Source organism: Tiliqua scincoides, chromosome 9, assembly GCF_035046505.1.
Source record: "Tiliqua scincoides isolate rTilSci1 chromosome 9, rTilSci1.hap2, whole genome shotgun sequence".
NCBI classification, from domain to species: domain Eukaryota; kingdom Metazoa; phylum Chordata; class Lepidosauria; order Squamata; family Scincidae; genus Tiliqua; species Tiliqua scincoides.
This window is the reverse complement of record NC_089829.1, coordinates 48222892-48242328: the sequence shown is the minus strand read 5'-3', so window position 1 is coordinate 48242328 and position 19437 is coordinate 48222892. Positions and strand designations below refer to the sequence as shown.

Below are 19437 nucleotides of genomic sequence, written 5' to 3'. Positions count from 1 at the left end.
CCCCCCCCCTTTATAGGAGAAGAGGAAAGATGCTGCCCAGAGTGGTGGGGAATAGCACAGGGAGTGGCTGCAACTCCTGGCGCGACCCACTCTGGGTCATGTCTTTCCTCTCCTATAAAGGGAAGGAGGGGCGATCCAGTGCGGCACGGAATCACATCCAGAATGGCTGCAACTTGCTGGTATTCTCAACGCAATTCTAGGCCACCCCTACTTCATCAGGAGGAGATTTTTAACTGGCGGCGGCGGCGGGGGGGGGGAGGCTGAGGGTGCCTCCCGGGGCATTTGCACCCCTTGCCCCACAGGTGTGCCACTGCTTGTGTTCCAATTATCATGTGGCCAAATATTTCAAGATCTGGGTAACTGCTTTTGAAAACAAACACAGGCATTCAGAATTGCGAGAAATAGAATTGCTATATTAGCATTGCAGCTTAGGCCGATGTATAGGGTACCATTTAATTATCATAGCAAATAGCCATTTCTAGATTCAACCTCCACAAATTACTAAGTCAAGTCAGATCTGGCTTCTGGGATTCACTGTGGTGTTGTGGAAAATTCTGAAGTTCAGGCGCTTGTCTCAACAGGCCCCCTGTAACTACACCCCTTAAACTATAACACACAAAACAATTCAACTTTAAATGTCTTCATTTAAGTGTTCTCTTCTCCTGCAATTTATTCCTACTTTTGACCCATTTCTGCCCAGCCCTCAGGTGTACACATTTGATTCCTGTTGGGTAGAAATGGTTAAACATGTTATTCTGCATTTACAGATCTAATTTCATTCAAAAACTCTTGAAATGGGCTGCATCAATGTATAAAACAAATGCGTAAAACTTGAAAAATTTATAAATTGCTATAATGGCATTGTAGCTTAGGCATGTTTACTCAGAAGTAAATGTGACTGGATCCTATAGGGCATATTCTCAGGTAAATTTGCCTAGGATCACAGCCTGAATGTAAGCTAAGCTACATACTGATTTTAACGGCCTCAACACGAGCATATGCCCCTAGGCAGCTTTCTCAGTTTGCCTCTTCAGTTTGGTTCTCCTATGCGAAGGTGCTCTGCACCTGAGCACTCCTGCCAATGATATCCCTGCTGCAGAAGAAGTCCCAGAGCTCTGCTCCCCCTTGATAAGTCCGCTGTTGTTCATAACCTACCTCCAGACTGGTTTGCTGCCACATGCTCCAAATGATGCTGCCCTTGTCTGGAAACTGCAATTGGTCTAGAGTAGGTTCCCAAACTTCCCTGAGTCACGACACCCCTGCAGCCTCCTCAATGGGGCACCGACATCTTGGATCTTGCGAAATCAAGATTCAAGATGGTGGCACCTGGGGAACAGGCACGAGGGGCCATGGAGGACATCCTGGGGCACCCGTGAGTGTGCTGCACACTTTGGGAACTCATACGCTGGAACCCCTGGTCTGAAGTGAGTCTGTCAAATGGGCGTGAGATGTTCGGACTCCTTAGTCTGGCCCCAATGCACTGTGTAAGCCCTTCACGTTGCCTTTGGACCCATTCCGGGAGGTGAGAGCAACACGGAGGCATTGAGATGCCTGCAAAACATAGTGCTATCCCCCCCCCCCCCAGAATGCTACTGTCCACTGGCCTTCTTTGGAGTTCCTCTGCTGTCAGCTGAATGTGAAAGAGGGCCTTTACTGCTATGGCTCCCAGGTCATGGAACACATCCCCAAGAAGGTTTGCCAGACTCCAGCACTGACTGCCTCATTCCACCCCACTGCAGTGTGCCAGTGCTTAGATCTGCTCTTTTGCGACGATTGCCTTACATGGCTGCTGCTGCTCTACGTTGCATTAGTAGGATTAGCGTAAAATGTTGTCCTGCTTACTGTAATTTAATTTGTTATATTGTTCTGATAAGGGCAGGCTCAACCATGTCACCAACTGAGGTAGTTGCCTCAGGCAACAGACTGATGAGAGACTAGGATAGTGGTTCTCAAATTCTCATTTAGAATTTGTGAATCACTCAGAGCCCAATCCTGGACTCAATGCGCCTGCTGACCACCCGTGCGTTCTGTCGCAAACATGCGGTAAGGCACGTCTGCGAGGCTTACTGTGCTGGGCTAGCGCTAGGTGGATGCCCGGCCTCCACCACTCGGCAGTCGCACGGACCACTGAGCCGCGGAGAGAAAAGGGGGTGGGGGAAGGAGACACAAAATGCGTCGGCAGCCATTTTCGGTGCCGCCACAGCCGTGTGCCGTGGGAACCCGGGATTGGGCTGCCCATCTTTGCGGGGGTGGAAGGGAAGGCGGGGTCCCCGTGTCTTGGAATGTTAAAAAATGCGATCGTGACCCACTTCCAGTTTCGCGACTGCAACCTGAAAGTGGGTTGTGATAGCATTTTTTGAACATTCCAAGAAGCGGGGAGCCCTGCAGACGGCTTGGCGGGGCTCCCCGCACCCCCAGGAGGCCGGCACAAGCAGGTAAGTTGATGAAAACGTCCCTGGCGGTGGCACGATCCTGAGGATCATGCTGCTGCCTCCCCCCCCTTTAAAGGGAAAGAGGCAGCGGTTCTTGGGCTGGTGCATCGCGACTCACCAGTTTAAGAACCACAGCTCTGTGACTATTTCCTGATACAGGCAGGGGGTTGGACTAGATGACCTTATGGGTCCTACCAATTCTATGATAATATGACACCAGTCGCTGCCCTCCTCCACTGTTTCTCTTCCTCCTGTCCCCTGGATTTGAAAGTGAAGAGAGGAGTGAAGAAAAAGTGTGGAGGAGTGGAGAGTGGCGGACTGCTGGAGTGTGAAAGATGCTGCGGCCCACCTCCCTCCCTCCCTCCCTCCCTCCACACTTCCACTCCTGCCTCCCTCCCCTTTTCTTTTTCAACTGTAAGGAGCAGGCGCTGAAGGAACCAGGAGGCCCAACCACGAGACCACTTGAAGTGGTGCCCTTGGAGGTCAATGGACAGACAGGCAGATGCGCCCTCTGCTCTCTCCAGCTCACAGCCCCACTTCTTTCAATTTGCTGGGAGGAAGCTAGAAGAAGCTTCCAGCACTGCTGGAAGTAGGTAAAAAAAAGGAGAGCCGCCAGGAATCCAAATGGCTACTTACAAAACCCCAAGAAGGAGAGGTGATTTGGAGGCCATCTGCCCCTTCCCTGTACTTACAAAGATCACTGTGTGAAACCTCCCCACTCTGCCCTGTCACGTCTATTTACAACGAACGTGAGCCAAGGAGGCTGGATTACCAGCACCCCTTAACTTCAAACAGAAGAGATGTGACGTGCCGGAGCCTGCACAGTACGTGCTATGGAAGCAGAGGAAAGTTGGGATGGAAGTGTGCCTGCTGGTTTGCCCCCCTCCCTCCCTGAAGGGATATGCGCAGGCATGTACAAGCAGGGACAGCACTGGGCAGTGGATTCAGGTGGGGCACAGGCTAGTGCTGCCCCGGAAGGAGTGGCGGGGTTAGCATGTGTCTGTGTAAGTGGAGGTGGCATTTGGCGAAAGTCGGGATATAAATTATAGCAATAAGAGCATAATCAAAGAATCCTTCTTATGTATAAGAACATGCATTCCATTTGGAGCCCAGTGCCCAGCAAATCAAGATTTCTTCTTCAGCCTAACCCTAGTTACATCAACTGACACCAGCTTTGCAGCCATACTGAACTCTTCTGTTTGGTGTTTTCAGATTTTGAAAACCCCTTTTCCCTCCCTTACCTGCGTAGTCTGGAAAGCAGATAGTTAACGGGGATTTCTTAATTTTCTCCTCAAAGATATCCTTCTTGTTGAGGAAGAGGATGATGGATGTATCTTTGAACCACTTGTTGTTACAGATACTATCAAAGAGCTTCAGTGATTCATGCATGCGGTTCTGCAACACAAAGGAGACGGAACATCAGGCAAGAGGCGGTGAGAACACCGTTTTCAACATGTAGGGAAGCATCTAAATTAATAAAGGGGGAAGCACAAGGAAGTAGACAACAGCAAAGATGACCAAACCGTTGTGCACATACTGGAAAAAGTGCACACAAAGACAGAGATGCATTCCCTGCAAATCTGATGTCAGTTAGCAGCACTGTAGGAGCTCTTTCTTATCTTTACAGGGCTGCATTTTTTGCACAGCACATCTTTCTACAGGAGCCCAGCTCAGACCAATCATCATGCACCATGCACGACCAGGGGGAGAAAGACTACTGCCCCTAAAGGCCGAAAAGCTAGACTGAAGGGCAGGAGGTCATGCAGATTTTCTAGAACATTCTCTTAAAATTATGATCTTGTAATTGGCGCATGTGTGTAGGGGGAGGTGTATCTGGTTGCATACATTAACCAAGGACTGATGACATCCTTGAATTAATTGAGAGTTGTAAGCAGACCATGAGGTGACATCTTCTTGGCAGTGACCTTGCTGTGGCCTTAGACCTGGAGCAGTTGGTTTAATGTTGGTTCTTTTTAGTATGAGCCTCTTTCGGGAAGAGATGGTTTGATTGGAAGTGTCTCTTAAGAAAATTTAATGGATTAGAGAGAAAAAGAGAGGGGGGCAGACAGAAAAACAGAGCATCTGTCAGCAGACTGGCTTGTTGATGTTAGGACATGCCTCTAGGAAAAGGATTAGATTTGGCATTTGGGTTGTTTGTTTTTCAGGCAATGCCATAAGGTCAAATGCACAAATGAAGGGAGGTAGCTTTTTAGTTGGAATTCATGCAATAAACAAAAGTAGAGCACAGGAAACAGATAAGATGAAAATCAGTGTATTGGTTAGGTAACTGTGGGATCTGAATGGTGATGGAAGGAGCTCACAGCAAAATCAACCAGTTGATGTCATGTCCCCACAGCTGCTTTCAACTCTTAGTTTTCTCAGTTCAAGAGATGCTTCCTACCTGCCAAATTTGGAGGGTCTCTCAAAATCTCATTATTTTGGCCTTTTGTCTGGTTAGGAAAGGTCAGACGGCCGCAGAAAAGTGGAGCTGGTGTAGAAGTCTGGTGAAGTTTGGAGCAAGAGGCTGAAGCCGGAGCGTCTGTGCCAGTCGTGCGGCCGCCTCTCCCAGTCGGAAACGGAATAGCAGAGAGAAGGAGCCATAATGGAGATTGAAGGGCACCCAAAGATTCAAGGGCTTATGAAGAGGCAAAGCAGGTTACAGACCAGAGAGTGTTCTTTGTGTGTTGTCAGCAGCACTTAGAGTGAGATGCTGTGGTTCCCACCGTACAAGACTAGCGTAAGTCATAAGCAACAAAGGAAATAAGATAGCTAGAAAAGTACTCTGCGTATCTATGGAAAGCCTTTTGGAACAGTTGGAATGCAACCCCCAGCCACCTGCTTCTGTAATGGTCACACAGTATGGTTGCACCATATGGTCACCAAGACAGCCATTTTCTCAGTGTGTTTAAACTCTGGGATTCCTTGGAAGATTACCAATAAGAATACCACTAATGGAAGACAAGCGTTCCTGAAAGACCTCTTGCCCATCATCACCACTGCTTATGGTTCCTGATCATGCCATTGGCACTGCAAAGGAGGGTTGGGTCTGCTGTCTCAGTTCAAGAGAGGCATTTGGAAAAGTAAGTGTCTTGACTGTCCTGTAAACCTCACCAATGGCAGGAATTCTACATCAGTCAAAATGGCAAGTCTTGTCTCAGTACAGCGCACTAGTGAAATCATGCCCCTTTGCCTGGTTTTGGAACAGAGATCCTCGGAAAAACCAACAAAAAAACCTTGCAGCCATTATTTCAATGGATCCTTTGGACTGGAGGAAGGAAGGGAACGGAGTGGAAAATACAAAGGGAACAAGAGTATCATCCTTTGCAGTCTCTGTCCCAGAGGGACGGAGTATTTGAGAAGTCCCACCCTTACTGCAGACGAAATGCACAATGCTTCAAAGTAGAGAGAACCACTTGATTTCCCCCCCCCCCAGTATAAAACAAGATCAAAGGGAATGGAGCTCCATTTCGGAATGCTCCTGGAATTCCAGATTCAGCAGCATCTCCCCTTCCCACCACAGAGCAGCCACGAATGCAGAACCTTTTAATGGCACTGGAAATGTGGTTATTTCCTATTCCAATCAGTAATGATAAACTCTTTGAATGGTAACAGTACTTACTCTTTTTTTAGTCTGCAGTCTCCTAATTGTTTGAGAATAATTAGAAAAGAATCACAGCAGGTTAAAATGGAGGCGTGAGCAAAGAAGATTAAATAGAGGTTATTGTACTGCAGTCAAAGAACATAAAGACACATATGATGGGAAAAAGAGAAATTCACTTGTCAGTCCTTCCAACCTTCACCCAGCTGAATGAACTATCCAACACGCTGTACAGTCCAGTACCCCATTCCCTACTTCAGTGCTACTTAAAAGCATCCTTCACAGCTAAGTAAAGCCTCTGAGCCACCACCTTACACTTAAAAAACACCCACACCGTGCTTGGCAATTTCAGTCCACCCCAGTGCCCGCTGGATGAAACCACAGTGACTGCCAGCCGAGAGTATGACGAGGACGGCACAAATTCTACTGGTGCAGGCAGTGGACACTGCAGCTGAAAGGCAAAGGCACAAAACCCAGAAGTGGGTTCTCGTGAGGCATCTGATCAGGGAATTCTTGCAGCGGGGGGGGGGGTGCTGCTCTCGGTGTCACAGTGTCAGTTTGCCGGAGGAGCTTCTCTGGCAGGTCCTCTGCTGCTCTACAACACTATCATTGCAGATGGCCCAGTGATGGTATTGGAGCTGCCAGCTTAGCAGGAACAGGTGACCCAAGGGGCCAACAGAATCTCACCAGGTGCTCGGAGGATGGCGACTCCCACTTGGTCGTCACAGGGTTGCTATGAGAATAAAAGGAGGGGAGAACTGCACGGGGGGTCCTTGAAGCTGGGAGTATATCCTAAGTAAGTTGCGAGTCTCAAACAAGGTACAATGGCAGCAAGATGAAAGGCACCTTATTCTCTTGCTTGTCTGCTGTGCTTTAGTGCCATCACTGCTTCCGATGGCCAAGAAGGAATTCTGGAACTCTGAGCTCCAGGGAGGCCAGGAGGTGACAGAAGGGCCATGCACCTGGGTTTTTACCTGGCTCTTTCCTGGTTCTTCAGCCTGACCAAAGTGCTTATTAGTACAGATAGACTGCCTGACCCTGCCTGCTTTCTCAGCTTGTCTCCAGCCTGCCAGTCCAGAGAGAAGCCAGGTGGAAATGCTCAGCCCACAGCTGGAAGGCCTCAGAGGCTTCCAAGGTGTGACTGGAAGTCACTTCCAGTTCATGCTGGTGGCTTCTGGTCATGTCCGGGGGTGTTCTAAGGTCCTCCAGTTGCAGATTTAATTATCCATGGAATTTGGTATCCGTGAGGGGTCCTGGAACGGATACCCTGCAGATACTGTATATTTGTTTCCCTTCTCTTCTGTGCATGTGTGTGGGGGAAAGGAACATGGTGTGTGCAAACACATGTGTTTGAGAAGCACTGAACTCTAGCAATAAAGAAAAAAAAATATGTAAAGGGTGTCAGCTTCAAGGAAGGAGGCCTCCAAGCCAAACCTGCTTATTAAAATAAATGCTGCCGTGTAGTGGTCCAAGAAGAACACAAATGCACAGAATTCTCCCTTGATTCTTTGTCAGCTGAGCACAGGACAAGCTCTCCTTTGCCAAACCCACCTGTAAGCAATTCTGCCCCTTTGTACCAGATACATTAAATAGTAATGACCCCAGATCACACATATGCTGGTCTGTTATGCAACTGAACGAAACCCAGGCCCTTGCTTTCCCCAATAAGCCTTGAACGCGTTCTGGTTAAAAGGGGAGTGCAGCTCTTGAAGTCAGTGTGCATGAAACAACAGCAGTTAAGTTTTTGCTTTGAAACCTCTCATAATTTATCTACATTCAGGGTTAAGACCATGAAGCTGAGATTCACTGACGTGAGAATGAAGGCATTCATTTAGATCCAAGGACATGCAGACAAGTTCTCAGCACTGTCTAACAGGAGCTCAGCCTCACCTATACTAGAGCTACTTTAGGTCAGAAGGTATATGACATCCCTGGTGGGAGGGCTGGGATTATTTTAGTATTATTATTAAAGAGCATAAGGCTTTGTTGTTTGTGTTATGCCTGTAAAGGTTCCTAAACCTAAACCTTTAGCTGCCTGAACTACTCTTTTTCCTCCACCTTTTGGTTTCCAGTGCAGTTTCTTCTTTGCAATATTGCTAAACATTATCATGAAATTCTTCTAACCACCAGACAAAAAGAACATGCAATGTTTGCTACTTCAGCATGAGAGCGCCGCTTCCTCCAGCCTCCTCCCTCTTGCTTCCACCAGGCGTGGCACCAAACTACTCAAGAAGACATGCTCTGTGCACACAGCAACACTGCACACAATTAGGGTTGCCAGGTCACGTGTATCCCAAACCCCTGAGGATTCTGAGGCAGAGCCTGGTGATGTCATAAGGCAAGGTCTAGTGATGTTACAAGACTGCCAACTCTTGCAAAATGAGGCAGGGAATTTGTTATTGAGCAGAGTCCCATGGCAAAGGGGTGGAGACCAGGAGTGAAACCTAGTGGCAGCCTCTGAATTGCCACTCGTCCTGAGAAGACCTTTGCCACTTGTTGCAAAAAAGCTGGAAAGGAAGCATGACCATTTGGGGCAAACTGGCAACCCTAAAAATATTTCTTATACAAGTGCAATAGCCCTCAGGTTGGTGATTGAAAACTCCTTAGATGTGAACTGCAACGCTCTTAAAATCTTGCCAGCCAACGGTGAACCCACAATGTGACTCTTCTTAGAAGAGAGTCTTACCAGGTGGGAAAAACAGGGATTTGAAAACTGACAGCCAAGAGTCAATAAACAACACAATTTGGCCCAGAGAAGGAAGAGAGAAGAATTCTAACAGCACAGCAAATAAGGAGTAGGTCACCTCCATTTTGCAAAAAGAGGAAGCAGGGCTCGAATTTCACTCAGCTGGGAATTCTGCTCAATCCCTGGCATGCTGTGGGCACCAAGGAAATACAAATTCATTCTCATATAGCAATTCATTCTCAAAAACTCCTATGTTCAGAATAGCGGTTTGTCTCATTATTTCTGGCTCTCACCAAATTCCATGTGACTTCATCGTTTGCAAAGAACTAATTACCAAGGAATTGTAATATGGCCAGTGTTTACACCTCCTGACAACATCCACCCTACAAAACTTACTGCCACGAGGGGAAGAGGGAGGAAAACATGGGCATTGTTTTCATCACGGTAGACTGCTATTAATATTTGGTCCACTGAACTTTCACTATCATTAGCAAATTTAATATTTACATAAATTTATAGAAAAACATTTAATATTATTATTAAATAAAATGCAGAGGCAAATAAGCCTGTTGTTGCCGTACATTTTCATTTCAACCGTCTGTTTAATACATTGGGGCTCCAGTTTTGTCCTTGCACACTGGCCCTCACTGTTTAGAAACTTGCCTTTTCCAGTCTTGCCTTTTCACTCTTTTCTGCAGTAGAAAGAGTGATTGCACCTAACAAGCAAAGATGAGTCATCCCCACTCTGGGCAGCAGTGGTGCTTGTTCACATTCACGTCTCTGTAAGCACCTTGGGGCAAAGAACTGTCAAGTTTGGGCTTCATCTGCAATGCTCTATGATAATGACTCCATCATAATAAATCTGCAGCTTGCTTTATTTTTAAAGGGCTGCTTCAGATTATTTTCTTATGTCACCTCAAAGCAGCATTTCTCCACCAAGGGCTTGGGACTACCTAAGAGAAAGGGAACCAGCTTATGGCCAAATTCTTGATACGTTTGAAAAGAGAGTGAGGAAATTTTATCTGGTCTAAAGTTCCCAGTTCAATGGATGACTTAACATCCAGCATTTGGTGGGGGAAGCATTCAAGACTCTAACAGCACAATCCTAAGCTGCACTTGGGCCAGTGCAAGTCCCTTGTGCCAGCCCAGGAGGGTCGCAAATGTGCCGGAAAGCACGTTTGTGCCTCCTCACGAGCAAGCCACATCACTGCACAGAGGTGTGCTGGCACACGGAGGCTGAATCTATCCTCCGTGGCGGCTTGTGCAGCTGGGCCAAAGCTGGGGTGGGTGGGGAGGAAGTGGGGAGGAGGCAGGAGGGAGGTATTCCTGGACCGGGGGAAGGTGGGCAGGGGGCAGCCCAGGGGCGGGTGGGTGGGACATGGGAGGGAAGGCTGGGATTCGGCAGTTATGCCAGATTCCAAGCCGTTCCTGGGGAGTTCGGAGCAGCTTCAAGCCACTCCGCTCTCCTCGGTCTTGCGCCACCTCTGAATGTGGAGCGGGTCCAAGAAGACCCATAGGGGCCAGGGTGCCTTCCCAAGGGGTAAGGGGAAAAGGTTCCCCTTGTCTCTGGCTGAGCCGACTCTGGCCCCTATCCTGCGTTGGATACAGCGCAAGCCTCTTGGCTTGCATGTTCCAGTGCAGGATAGGATTGCGCCCGAAGAAAGACAGATGAGTAACAAAAAAGTAGATCCTAGGCATCTAAGGTTAACCTTGCTCCAAGCAAATGTGAGACACAGAAAATGGATCACTTTTCAAGCATTCTTTTGTCCAGCAAATACTCACCGTGGTTTCGTCTTCATGGAGCACCTGGTCATACCCACTCAGTGCAACACAGAAAATGATTGCTGTGACATCCTCAAAACAGTGGATCCATTTCTTACGTTCTGATCTCTGACCCCCCACATCAAAGAGCCTGAGGAAGAAACCAGAGCAATTCTTTGTTAAAGAATATGCTTCACGTATCACCAGCATGACCTTATTTTCTGGTCCTGCCCTTAGAAAACAGTGAACTCCAGTTATGCCTTTGCAGGGGAGAAGGCAGCTTCTGCTTGGGGATGGTCCCGGTCTGGGGTCTTTCAGGAGGCCTCAGGTTGGCACAGGGGGAGGGGGCTAAGTCACGCTGGTTCCCCCCCCCCCGGCACAGCCCTTGAGACTGAGTCCCAGGCAGGCACTGTTGGAGACACAGCCTTCTGCCCTCATCATGGGCCTCCTGTCAGTTCTGTCGGCTGCTTCCTCCTCCAGCCCTGCCCCTTCCTTACTGGGAAGGGCATAAAAGGGACCCTGCCCAGAGCCTCTCTTCCTGGTGTCTCCTCCCTTGTCTCTCCCTCCCCCCTGACCTCTTACTGGGTCAGGTCCTTCAGGCCCCCCACCTTCTCCCCAACACCAGGTGCTCCAGTCAGGGAGAGGTGCCCTGTCAGCAAGGGATGTGGAAGGTTGTTGGGCAGACTTGCCTGAGCCAGGCGGCTCTCCCTCTTGCCTGGCCAAGCTGCCCTCCCCTTTTGTCTCCTTGGCCCCCTTGCAAGGTAAGTCTGGGTCTGGCGGGAAGGAGGGCACCCTGGCACCAAGTCAAGTGGCCAACTAGCCTCTGCCTGAAAACCTCCAGTGAGGGAAGCCCACTCCTGCAGAAGGCAGACTGTTTCAACTGCTCCAGTTCTTCCTTGAGCACAGCCCACTTCCCTGCAGTTTCAAGCAATTGGGTCTAGTTCTACCATCAAGAGGCGCACAGAGGGGCAGCCCAATCCTGAGCTGCCTGGCATGCGGGGCTGCAGTGGCACCGAAAATAGCTGCCACCGCATCCTGTGCGCTCCAGGCAGCCGCCGACAGCTCCTTGGCAGAAGGGGACTTTTGTCCCCTTCCCCTGGGTAAAGCGAGTAACCTGCAGTGGGGCTACTCGACGGTGACCCAATGGTCGGTGACCCAATGGTCGGTGTAGAATCAAGAGCTTCGGTGTTGGGCGGCCAGCAAAGCTCTACCGGTCCCGCCTTCCTCCTGCCCCTCCCCTCCCCCGAACACCTCCTTCCCACCCTCCCTCTGCCTCCCCCCTCCCTGGAACGCCTCCTCCCCGCCTCCACGCAACCACCAAGCAGCGGAGCTCTGTGCTGGGCTAGCACCGTGGAGTACCAGCACTAGGGCCCGCAGGCGGCACATTTGCAACAGTGCACGGTGGCAGGGAGCTGGCACGCCAAGATCAAGGCTGGGCTCTCAGTTCTTGCCCTTGTCCCTTGTGACAGCCCTTGAGATACTTGATTACAATGATCTCCCCTTAGTCTGCTCTTCCCCAGGCCAAGCACAGCAAGCACTTTCATCCACCCTTAGGACTCAGATTCCAGTCTTGCCCTCCTCTGACCCTGCTATACCCTGCGACATTTGCACACTCAGGAGAACATGTTTGAAGTTTTGCTCCACCAGAATAGTTTGCAGTCAATTTCTGCTAACCTGAAGTGGAGGTTTTTGAACGTGAAATGGGTTTCTACGATGCCGGTGGTTTTGACCCTGGTTCGGAGGATGTCTTGCTCTGTTGGCTGGTAATCAGCACCTCCAATTCGATCTAAGCTGTCTAGATAGCTGCAAAATAAAAACAGTAAAAAAAAATAATCTAAGAATGAAGTAGATCATAATATTTTTCAGGGCTACTGATGCTTAAGAAAAAAGGAGAAATCTCTTTGGGGAAAAAGCATTTTAACATCAGAAATAAAATCAGAATCACCAACCTGAGAATAATCATCTTGGGTTGCAACCCTATATACTTACCTGGGAGTGAGTTCCACTAATTCAATGGAGTTTACTTCTGAGTAGATATGCATAAGATTGTGCTGTCAAACATATATGCTTCGTATATGGAACTTACACATAGGGAATTTCAGGAACCACCACTGCAAGGATGTCCTTGTGGCATGTGGACTGGCCAGTGAGGCTGACCAAGATGATTGACTCACAACAGGTAGGTTGTGTGTGCCTGTCTTCATCTGGCCACTTGCCTTCACCACTTCTCCTCCACCGGAATTTGAAAAGAAACTGAATGGAGCAGAAAAGGGAGGAGAGGAGCGTGGTGGGCTAGAGCAGTGGTTTCCGTGCTGAAAATTCCTTCTCTGGTGCAAATGGAGCTTACCATTCCGCTGGGAAGCCTTCTATCTTCCTCTCTGATTTCCCCTTAAGTTTGTGCCGGCCAGCTGTGCCTGCCCAGAAATCCAGGTGCAGTGTATGCTGGGGCAATGAAATGCAGGCGCGGTTGGCCGGCGCAAACTTTATGGGAGGTGCTAGAGGTGCTTCCAAAGTTTAAAGAGCCAGTTCAAAGAAGCAGCAAAGTAAGGGATGCACAAGTCTAGGAGAGGAAGTGGCCGTGTGGGGGGCAGCACGATCAAACTACCTCATGTGCATGTTTCAGACCTCATGTTTCAAAAGATGTTTCAGACCTCACTGATAAATTAAAGATCATTAAGTCACCGGGCCCTGATGGCATCCACCCAAGAGTTATTAAGGAATTGAAGAATGAAGTTGCAGATCTCTTGAATAAGATATGCAACTTGTCCCTCAAAACGGCCAGAAGATTGGAGGATAGCAAATGTCACGCCTATTTTTAAAAAGGGAAAGAGGGGGGACCCGGGAAACTATAGGCCGGTCAGCCTAACATCCATACCGGGTAAGATGGTGGAATGCCTCATCAAAGATAGGATCTCAAAACACATAGACGAACAGGCCTTGCTGAGGGAGAGTCAGCATGGCTTCTGTAAGGGTAAGTCTTGCCTCACAAACCTTATAGAATTCTTTGAAAAGGTCAACAGGCATGTGGATGCGGGAGAACCCGTGGACATTATATATCTGGACTTTCAGAAGGCGTTTGACACGGTCCCTCACCAAAGGCTACTGAAAAAACTCCACAGTCAGGGAATTAGAGGACAGGTCCTCTCGTGGATTGAGAACTGGTTGGAGGCCAGGAAGCAGAGAGTGGGTGTCAATGGGCAATTTTCACAATGGAAAGAGGTGAAAAGTGGTGTGCCCCAAGGATCTGTCCTGGGACTGGTGCTTTTCAACCTCTTCATAAATGACCTGGAGACAGGGTTGAGCAGTGAAGTGGCTAAGTTTGCAGACGACACCAAACTTTTCCGAGTGGTAAAGACCAGAAGTGATTGTGAGGAGCTCCAGAAGGATCTCTCCAGACTGGCAGAATGGGCAGACGCACTTCAATGTCAGTAAGTGTAAAGTCATGCACATTGGGGCAAAAAATCAAAACTTTAGATATAGGCTGATGGGTTCTGAGCTGTCTGTGACAGATCAGGAGAGAGATCTTGGGGTGGTGGTGGACAGGTCGATGAAAGTGTCGACCCAATGTGCGGCGGCAGTGAAGAAGGCCAATTCTATGCTTGGGATCATTAGGAAGGGTATTGAGAACAAAACGGCTAGTATTATAATGCCGTTGTACAAATCGATGGTAAGGCCACACCTGGAGTATTGTGTCCAGTTCTGGTTGCCGCATCTCAAAAAAGACATAGTGGAAATGGAAAAGGTGCAAAAGAGAGCGACTAAGATGATTGCTGGGCTGGGGCACCTTCCTTATGAGGAAAGGCTACGGCGTTTGGGCCTCTTCAGCCTAGAAAAGAGACGCCTGAGGGGGGACATGACTGAGACATACAAAATTATGCAGGGGAGGGACAGAGTGGATAGGGAGATGCTCTTTACACTCTCACATAACACCAGAACCAGGGGACATCCACTAAAATTGAGTGTTGGGAGAGTTAGAAAAGACAAAAGAAAACATTTCTTTACTCGGCGTGTGGTTGGTCTGTGGAACTCCTTGCCACAGGATGTGGTGATGGCATCTGACCTGGATGCCTTTAAAAGGGGATTGGACAAGTTTCTGGAGGAAAAATCCATTATGGGGTACAAGCCATGATGTGTATGCGCAACCTCCTGATTTTAGAAATGGGTTCTTATGTTATGTCAGAATGCCAGATGCAAGGGAGGGCACCAGGATGAGGTCTCTTGTTACCTGGTGTGCTCCCTGGGGCATTTGGTGGGCCGCTGTGAGGTACAGGAAGCTGGACTAGATGGGCCTATGGCCTGATCCAGTGGGGCTGTTCTTATGTTCTTATGACATCAAGGCAACATGCAGGGCACTGCCTGCTGTTACACATGCTTACGTTAGCAAAGTGCACTCAAAACTGCTGCTAACAAGTGACAGGGGAGCCCTGTGAAGTGCTGCGGGACAATCAACAACAAGCACCTTTGCAACACCTTAAAGATTAACCAAAAATTTGTGGGCTACTTTCCATGTCATCTGATGCATGAAGTTTTATCTTCAGTTGGCAGGTAGATACATAAGTGGGGACAGAGAAAAAGGGGGGGGACCTGTACAAATACAGGAAGGGCAAAGGCTATGAAATGCAGGAAGTCTGATCTGTGTCTGGCTTTTGTACACCAAAATGATGACAGTGATGATTTTCAATAGAAGCAATTAGTTACGCTCAATTGGCCGATCCAAACCGGGCCTTGGGCCGGCGCATGTCCCTTGCGCTGACCCAAGGCTCTCACAAAAGTGCCGTAAAGTACGTTCACGACAACCTAAGTGGGGTTAGGCCTTCCCATGCAGATGCGGGCCCCGGGAGGCAGGAAGGTTGTGCCACGAGCTCAACTGATACAGGGGTTGGGGTGTGTGCGGGGGGTGGGGAGGAGGCGTTTTGGGGCAGGGGGAGGGCGGGCGGTGGGTGTTCCCAGGGGCGGGTGGTGGGAGGTGGGGCCAGGATCCAGCAGTTATGCCAGATCCTAACCCCGTTCCCGGGCAGCCCAGGGCAGTCCCGGACTGTTTGGATTTGCGCTACCGCTTGAGGAGGCGCAGATTTGAGTAGTCCCATTGGGGCTTTACCCGGGGTAAGGGGAAGCGATTCCCCTTGCCCCAGGCTGAGCCGCTTGCAGCCCCAATCCTGCCTTGGATGCAGCGCAGGCCCTCTGGCCTGCCTGTTCCAGGGAAGGTTTGGACTGCACCTGTAGTGTGTTAATTGTCCTGTTCCGATTCAAGCCTAGAATCAGACCTGTGGAGCAAATGGCTGTGGAATGCCTGAGATGCTGTCTGTGCTCATTTTTATGCAAAGGGAACAGCTAGCCTGCATCAGGAAGAGGAGAGGAAGCAAAGGTTCAGGACATCTCCTACAGCAGGGGTGGTAATAAGCAGGAGTGCTCAGGTGTTGACTTTGAAGTTACTGGAAAAGTCCCATTTAACACAGTGGCACTTACTTCTGAGTAAGCATGCAGAGGCTAGAATTCTAATATACCCTTCATATTTACTGGGCAGCTCCAAGCTAACAAGACTCCCCTGCACCGATGCAGTGGCACCAGCGTGACCTGTACTGCATCCTGCAGGGAAATTGCAGGCTGCAGGTCTCCACCAGGTAAGGAGATATTTGTCCCCTTGCCCCTGGGAAAGCCCCAGCCACAGCAATGGGTCTACTGGGACTTGTATCTGCTAAATCACTAGCGCAAGTGCAGGTGAATCTGTGTTGGTGGATCTCATCTGGGAATATGCCAGCCTCTGCTCCTTCAGTGTTCCAGTTCAGCTCCACATGTCCTGTTCCTCTGTGCCCCTCTATCCCTTTTCCAATCCAGGAGGTGGGAGGAGGAGGAGGAGGAAGAGCAGTGGAGGTGACTTGGAGATCAGAAATGGGCACCCCCACCAATCTGCTGCCTGAAGCTACCACTTCAGTTGGCCTCATGGTTGGGCCGGCCCTGCTCCCTGGATTCAAACTGACGCAGGGAATGAAACAGAAGGGAGGGAAGAAACGAGAAATTTCCTCATTTACCGAGTCACTGGGTAGAAGGTTCACGCCTGCATCTCACCCAGCACTACTGCCCGCCACTCTTCCTTCTAGGAAGTCTGAGCAGCATGTGCAGGGTTGCCCCATATTCATATGTCACAACTCTGTAATCTGTGCATTAGGCTGAGGGAGAGGGTGCCCAAGGGTCGCCCAAGAAGCTACACGGTTACCATACACTGGTCCTCTCTTTCTCTAATATGCACAGCCACACACATGGGGGGGGCGGGGAGGGAGAGATGCATTACTCATCAATGCAAACCCAGTCTTTGAATTTTTAAAATTAATGCATTGGTTACTACTTAGCGTTGCTGTACATCATTAATGTGCATAGCAAAGAGATAGGTTTCTGCCCTGAGGAACTTACAAGCTAAAATTTGCCACCAGAGGCAGGCAAATGGAAACAAAGAAGATCAGGGAAAGCGCATATAGCCAGGTCAAGCACTCCTACTCTTTAAACTTAATTTCCGTAAAAGATAAAGGGGACTAACTGTGCCAGCCTATGCTCGTGCCTATGGATCACGCCGCTCAGGGGGCTGCAGGGGTTTGGGTGCACTTACCAGAGCCTCCTGCAGCTCCCCGGGGGTGCACGACTGCCTACAGGGCACAAAACTGCAAAAGTGAAAGTGGAGCAATTGTGCTCCACTTCCGGTTTAGCGGAAGTGGAGTGCGATTGTTCCACTTTCACTTCTAAAGGGCTAACCAGATCCCAAGTGGTCACAGGCAGTCCTGGGTGAACTGTCATTTGTATCACTGCCTGGTGTAGCAAATGCATCAGGACCTGGAAGGTGGGAGGACGGCCAAGCATTGCCCCCTGACAGGCTCTCCCTGACAAGTGTTGAAGAATACCAGAGGGGGTGCCCCAGCAGTCACTGAGTTGGGCCTGCTTTTGTCCGATGAACTTACAGGCCAATCTTGGGCTGCCTGTGCAGGGGGCTGCAGTGGCGCCCAGCATGCCCCAGGCAGCCACCACCACCTCCTCAGGAGAAAGGGCTTTCGTCCCCTTCCTCTGGGTGAAGACAGTGGCCCCGCAATGAGGCTACTCAATTCTACAATGACCTGGGGGTCGGCGTAGAATTTAGAGCCTCCATGTTGGGCAGATGGCCTGACAGAGGCTCAGGATCCGGTGGAGCCGCCCCCCCCATGCCCCACCTGCCTCTCTGCTGCCCGGTGGTCCACGGAGCTCTGGTGCCCCACTGGTGCTAGCCCACTGCCGGTTAGTGCTGAGCTAGCACTGGAGGACCCGCAAACGTGCCTTATGGCACATTTGTGACAGTGTGAGCCAGTGTGCACTGGTTAGGATTGAACCCTTATATATTCAATCATAGTCCAGTCATAACCATACAGTCACACAAACAGTTCTCCAGCTGCAGTGATGTCAGAGGAGGGGTGGCTGTGGACCAGACCTCTCTTCCACCACGTGGACGTGGCTCTAGCAACTTATTCATTATTTCAGAGACTGAGGTTGCTAAGAAAGCTCAAGATTTGCCCAAATACATAGCCCACATCCATGGGTTCCATATCCGTTGGGGGGCTGGGGGGCTGGAAAGGAATAAAAACCAGCAGATGCAGGGGGACACCTGTATTTATGTACTGCCACTCTCGTAGACTCATAGACTTTATTCTCGCTGACCGTAAACCCCATTTTTTAAAAATGTGTGTTTTTACAAGTGTTCTTCCATGAGAAGAAGTCACAGAACCTTCCATTTCTCCAGATATTGCACTCCCTTCATAGTGCAATTGTCATCATGGCTGCACAGATCTTGTGCTTTCCAAGCGTCCACAGGCAGCTGCAATACACATAGGCTGGTTCTCAAGATGTTGTCCATTTCTTGCTGACTCCTCCACACTCCACATGCCTCCACTTCCTTCCTCTCTTGCCAGCAGCTTCCACTCACCCATCACAGACAAGTCCCAAGCAGCTGATCCTGCTTAGCCTTTACAGGTAAGGGGCTAGTTCAACCTCCAGACCACCCCTCCTGCCCTTTCGCCAGCCTGGCCTGTTCCAGGGTATTCATGAAAGTGCTTTACAGCACAGTTGCAAAACTCCTGGGCTGGTGCAAGGGACTTGCACTAGCTGATCAAGCACTCTGGACTGCACTCTTAAAGGATCAAGCTTGTAGCTAAGGAATGCTTCTGGATCAGTCCTTGAGCTTGGATGTCCTATGATGCTTGCTCGATTGCCTTTAACCGGCTTAGGTGGTGGGATCAACAGCATCCGGCCTTGTCTCAGGCAGATCTCACTCTGGTGAGACCAAGGTTGGACTACTGTGGTGCATTCTTTGTGGTGCTGTCTGTGAAGATTGCTCCAAATCCAACTAGTATAGAATGCAGTTGCAAAGCTTTAGAGTGGCACCAGGGGGGTGGGACCAGGTCACACCCTTCCTATTACCTCTCCACTGACTTCCTGTACATTTCCAAGCAGAATTCAAAGCAAGGGTGATGACCCATAAAGGCCTTAATGGTTTTGGTCCTAGACTTTTGAAGACTGTCTATCAGTGGTGATTTTCAACCTCTGTGCCGTGGCACATTGGTGTGCCACAAATGGTCTGCAAGTGTGTCACTTGCAGTTTGGAGTTTGGGGAAGAGTCATACACTAGTTGGCCCATTGGGAGATACGAGTCTCCCACCGGCAGTGTGGTGTGCCTTGTCAATTGTCCTAAAACTGATGATGTCCCTTGACCGTTTCAGCACCTTCTCAGTGTGCCATGAAAATTGCTGGTCTATCCTCTTATGAGTCTGCCCATCCCTGAGGGCCTCACACTGTTGTGGGCACCATTGCCTTTGTTATTGGTGGGCAGCAGTGGAGCTTTTTCATGATGACACCCAGCCTAGAAAATACATTCTCCACCCTGATCAGAAGCACCTGCCCCCCTTCTGGCATTTGGAAGGGGAGTGGAAGCATATCTGCATCTCGCA

The 19437-nt window shown here is 49.6% G+C and overlaps 1 protein-coding gene across 4 annotated transcripts in view; it reads right to left on the bottom strand.

The window, feature by feature from the left end:
* GNAO1 (G protein subunit alpha o1) overlaps window positions 1-19437 on the bottom strand; it is a 199857-nt gene that overhangs the window by 32426 nt on the left and 147994 nt on the right. For 3 of the 4 annotated variants that reach the window (XM_066636985.1, XM_066636984.1, XM_066636982.1), the window contains exons 5-7: window positions 12152-12280; window positions 10499-10628; window positions 3674-3827 (exon numbers count right to left, since the gene is read on the bottom strand). In XM_066636985.1, coding sequence (XP_066493082.1) covers window positions 3674-3827; window positions 10499-10628; window positions 12152-12280 — 413 coding nt within the window. The remainder of the gene's footprint in view (window positions 1-3673; window positions 3828-10498; window positions 10629-12151; window positions 12281-19437) is intronic. The other variant, XM_066636983.1, reaches the window with a different exon arrangement.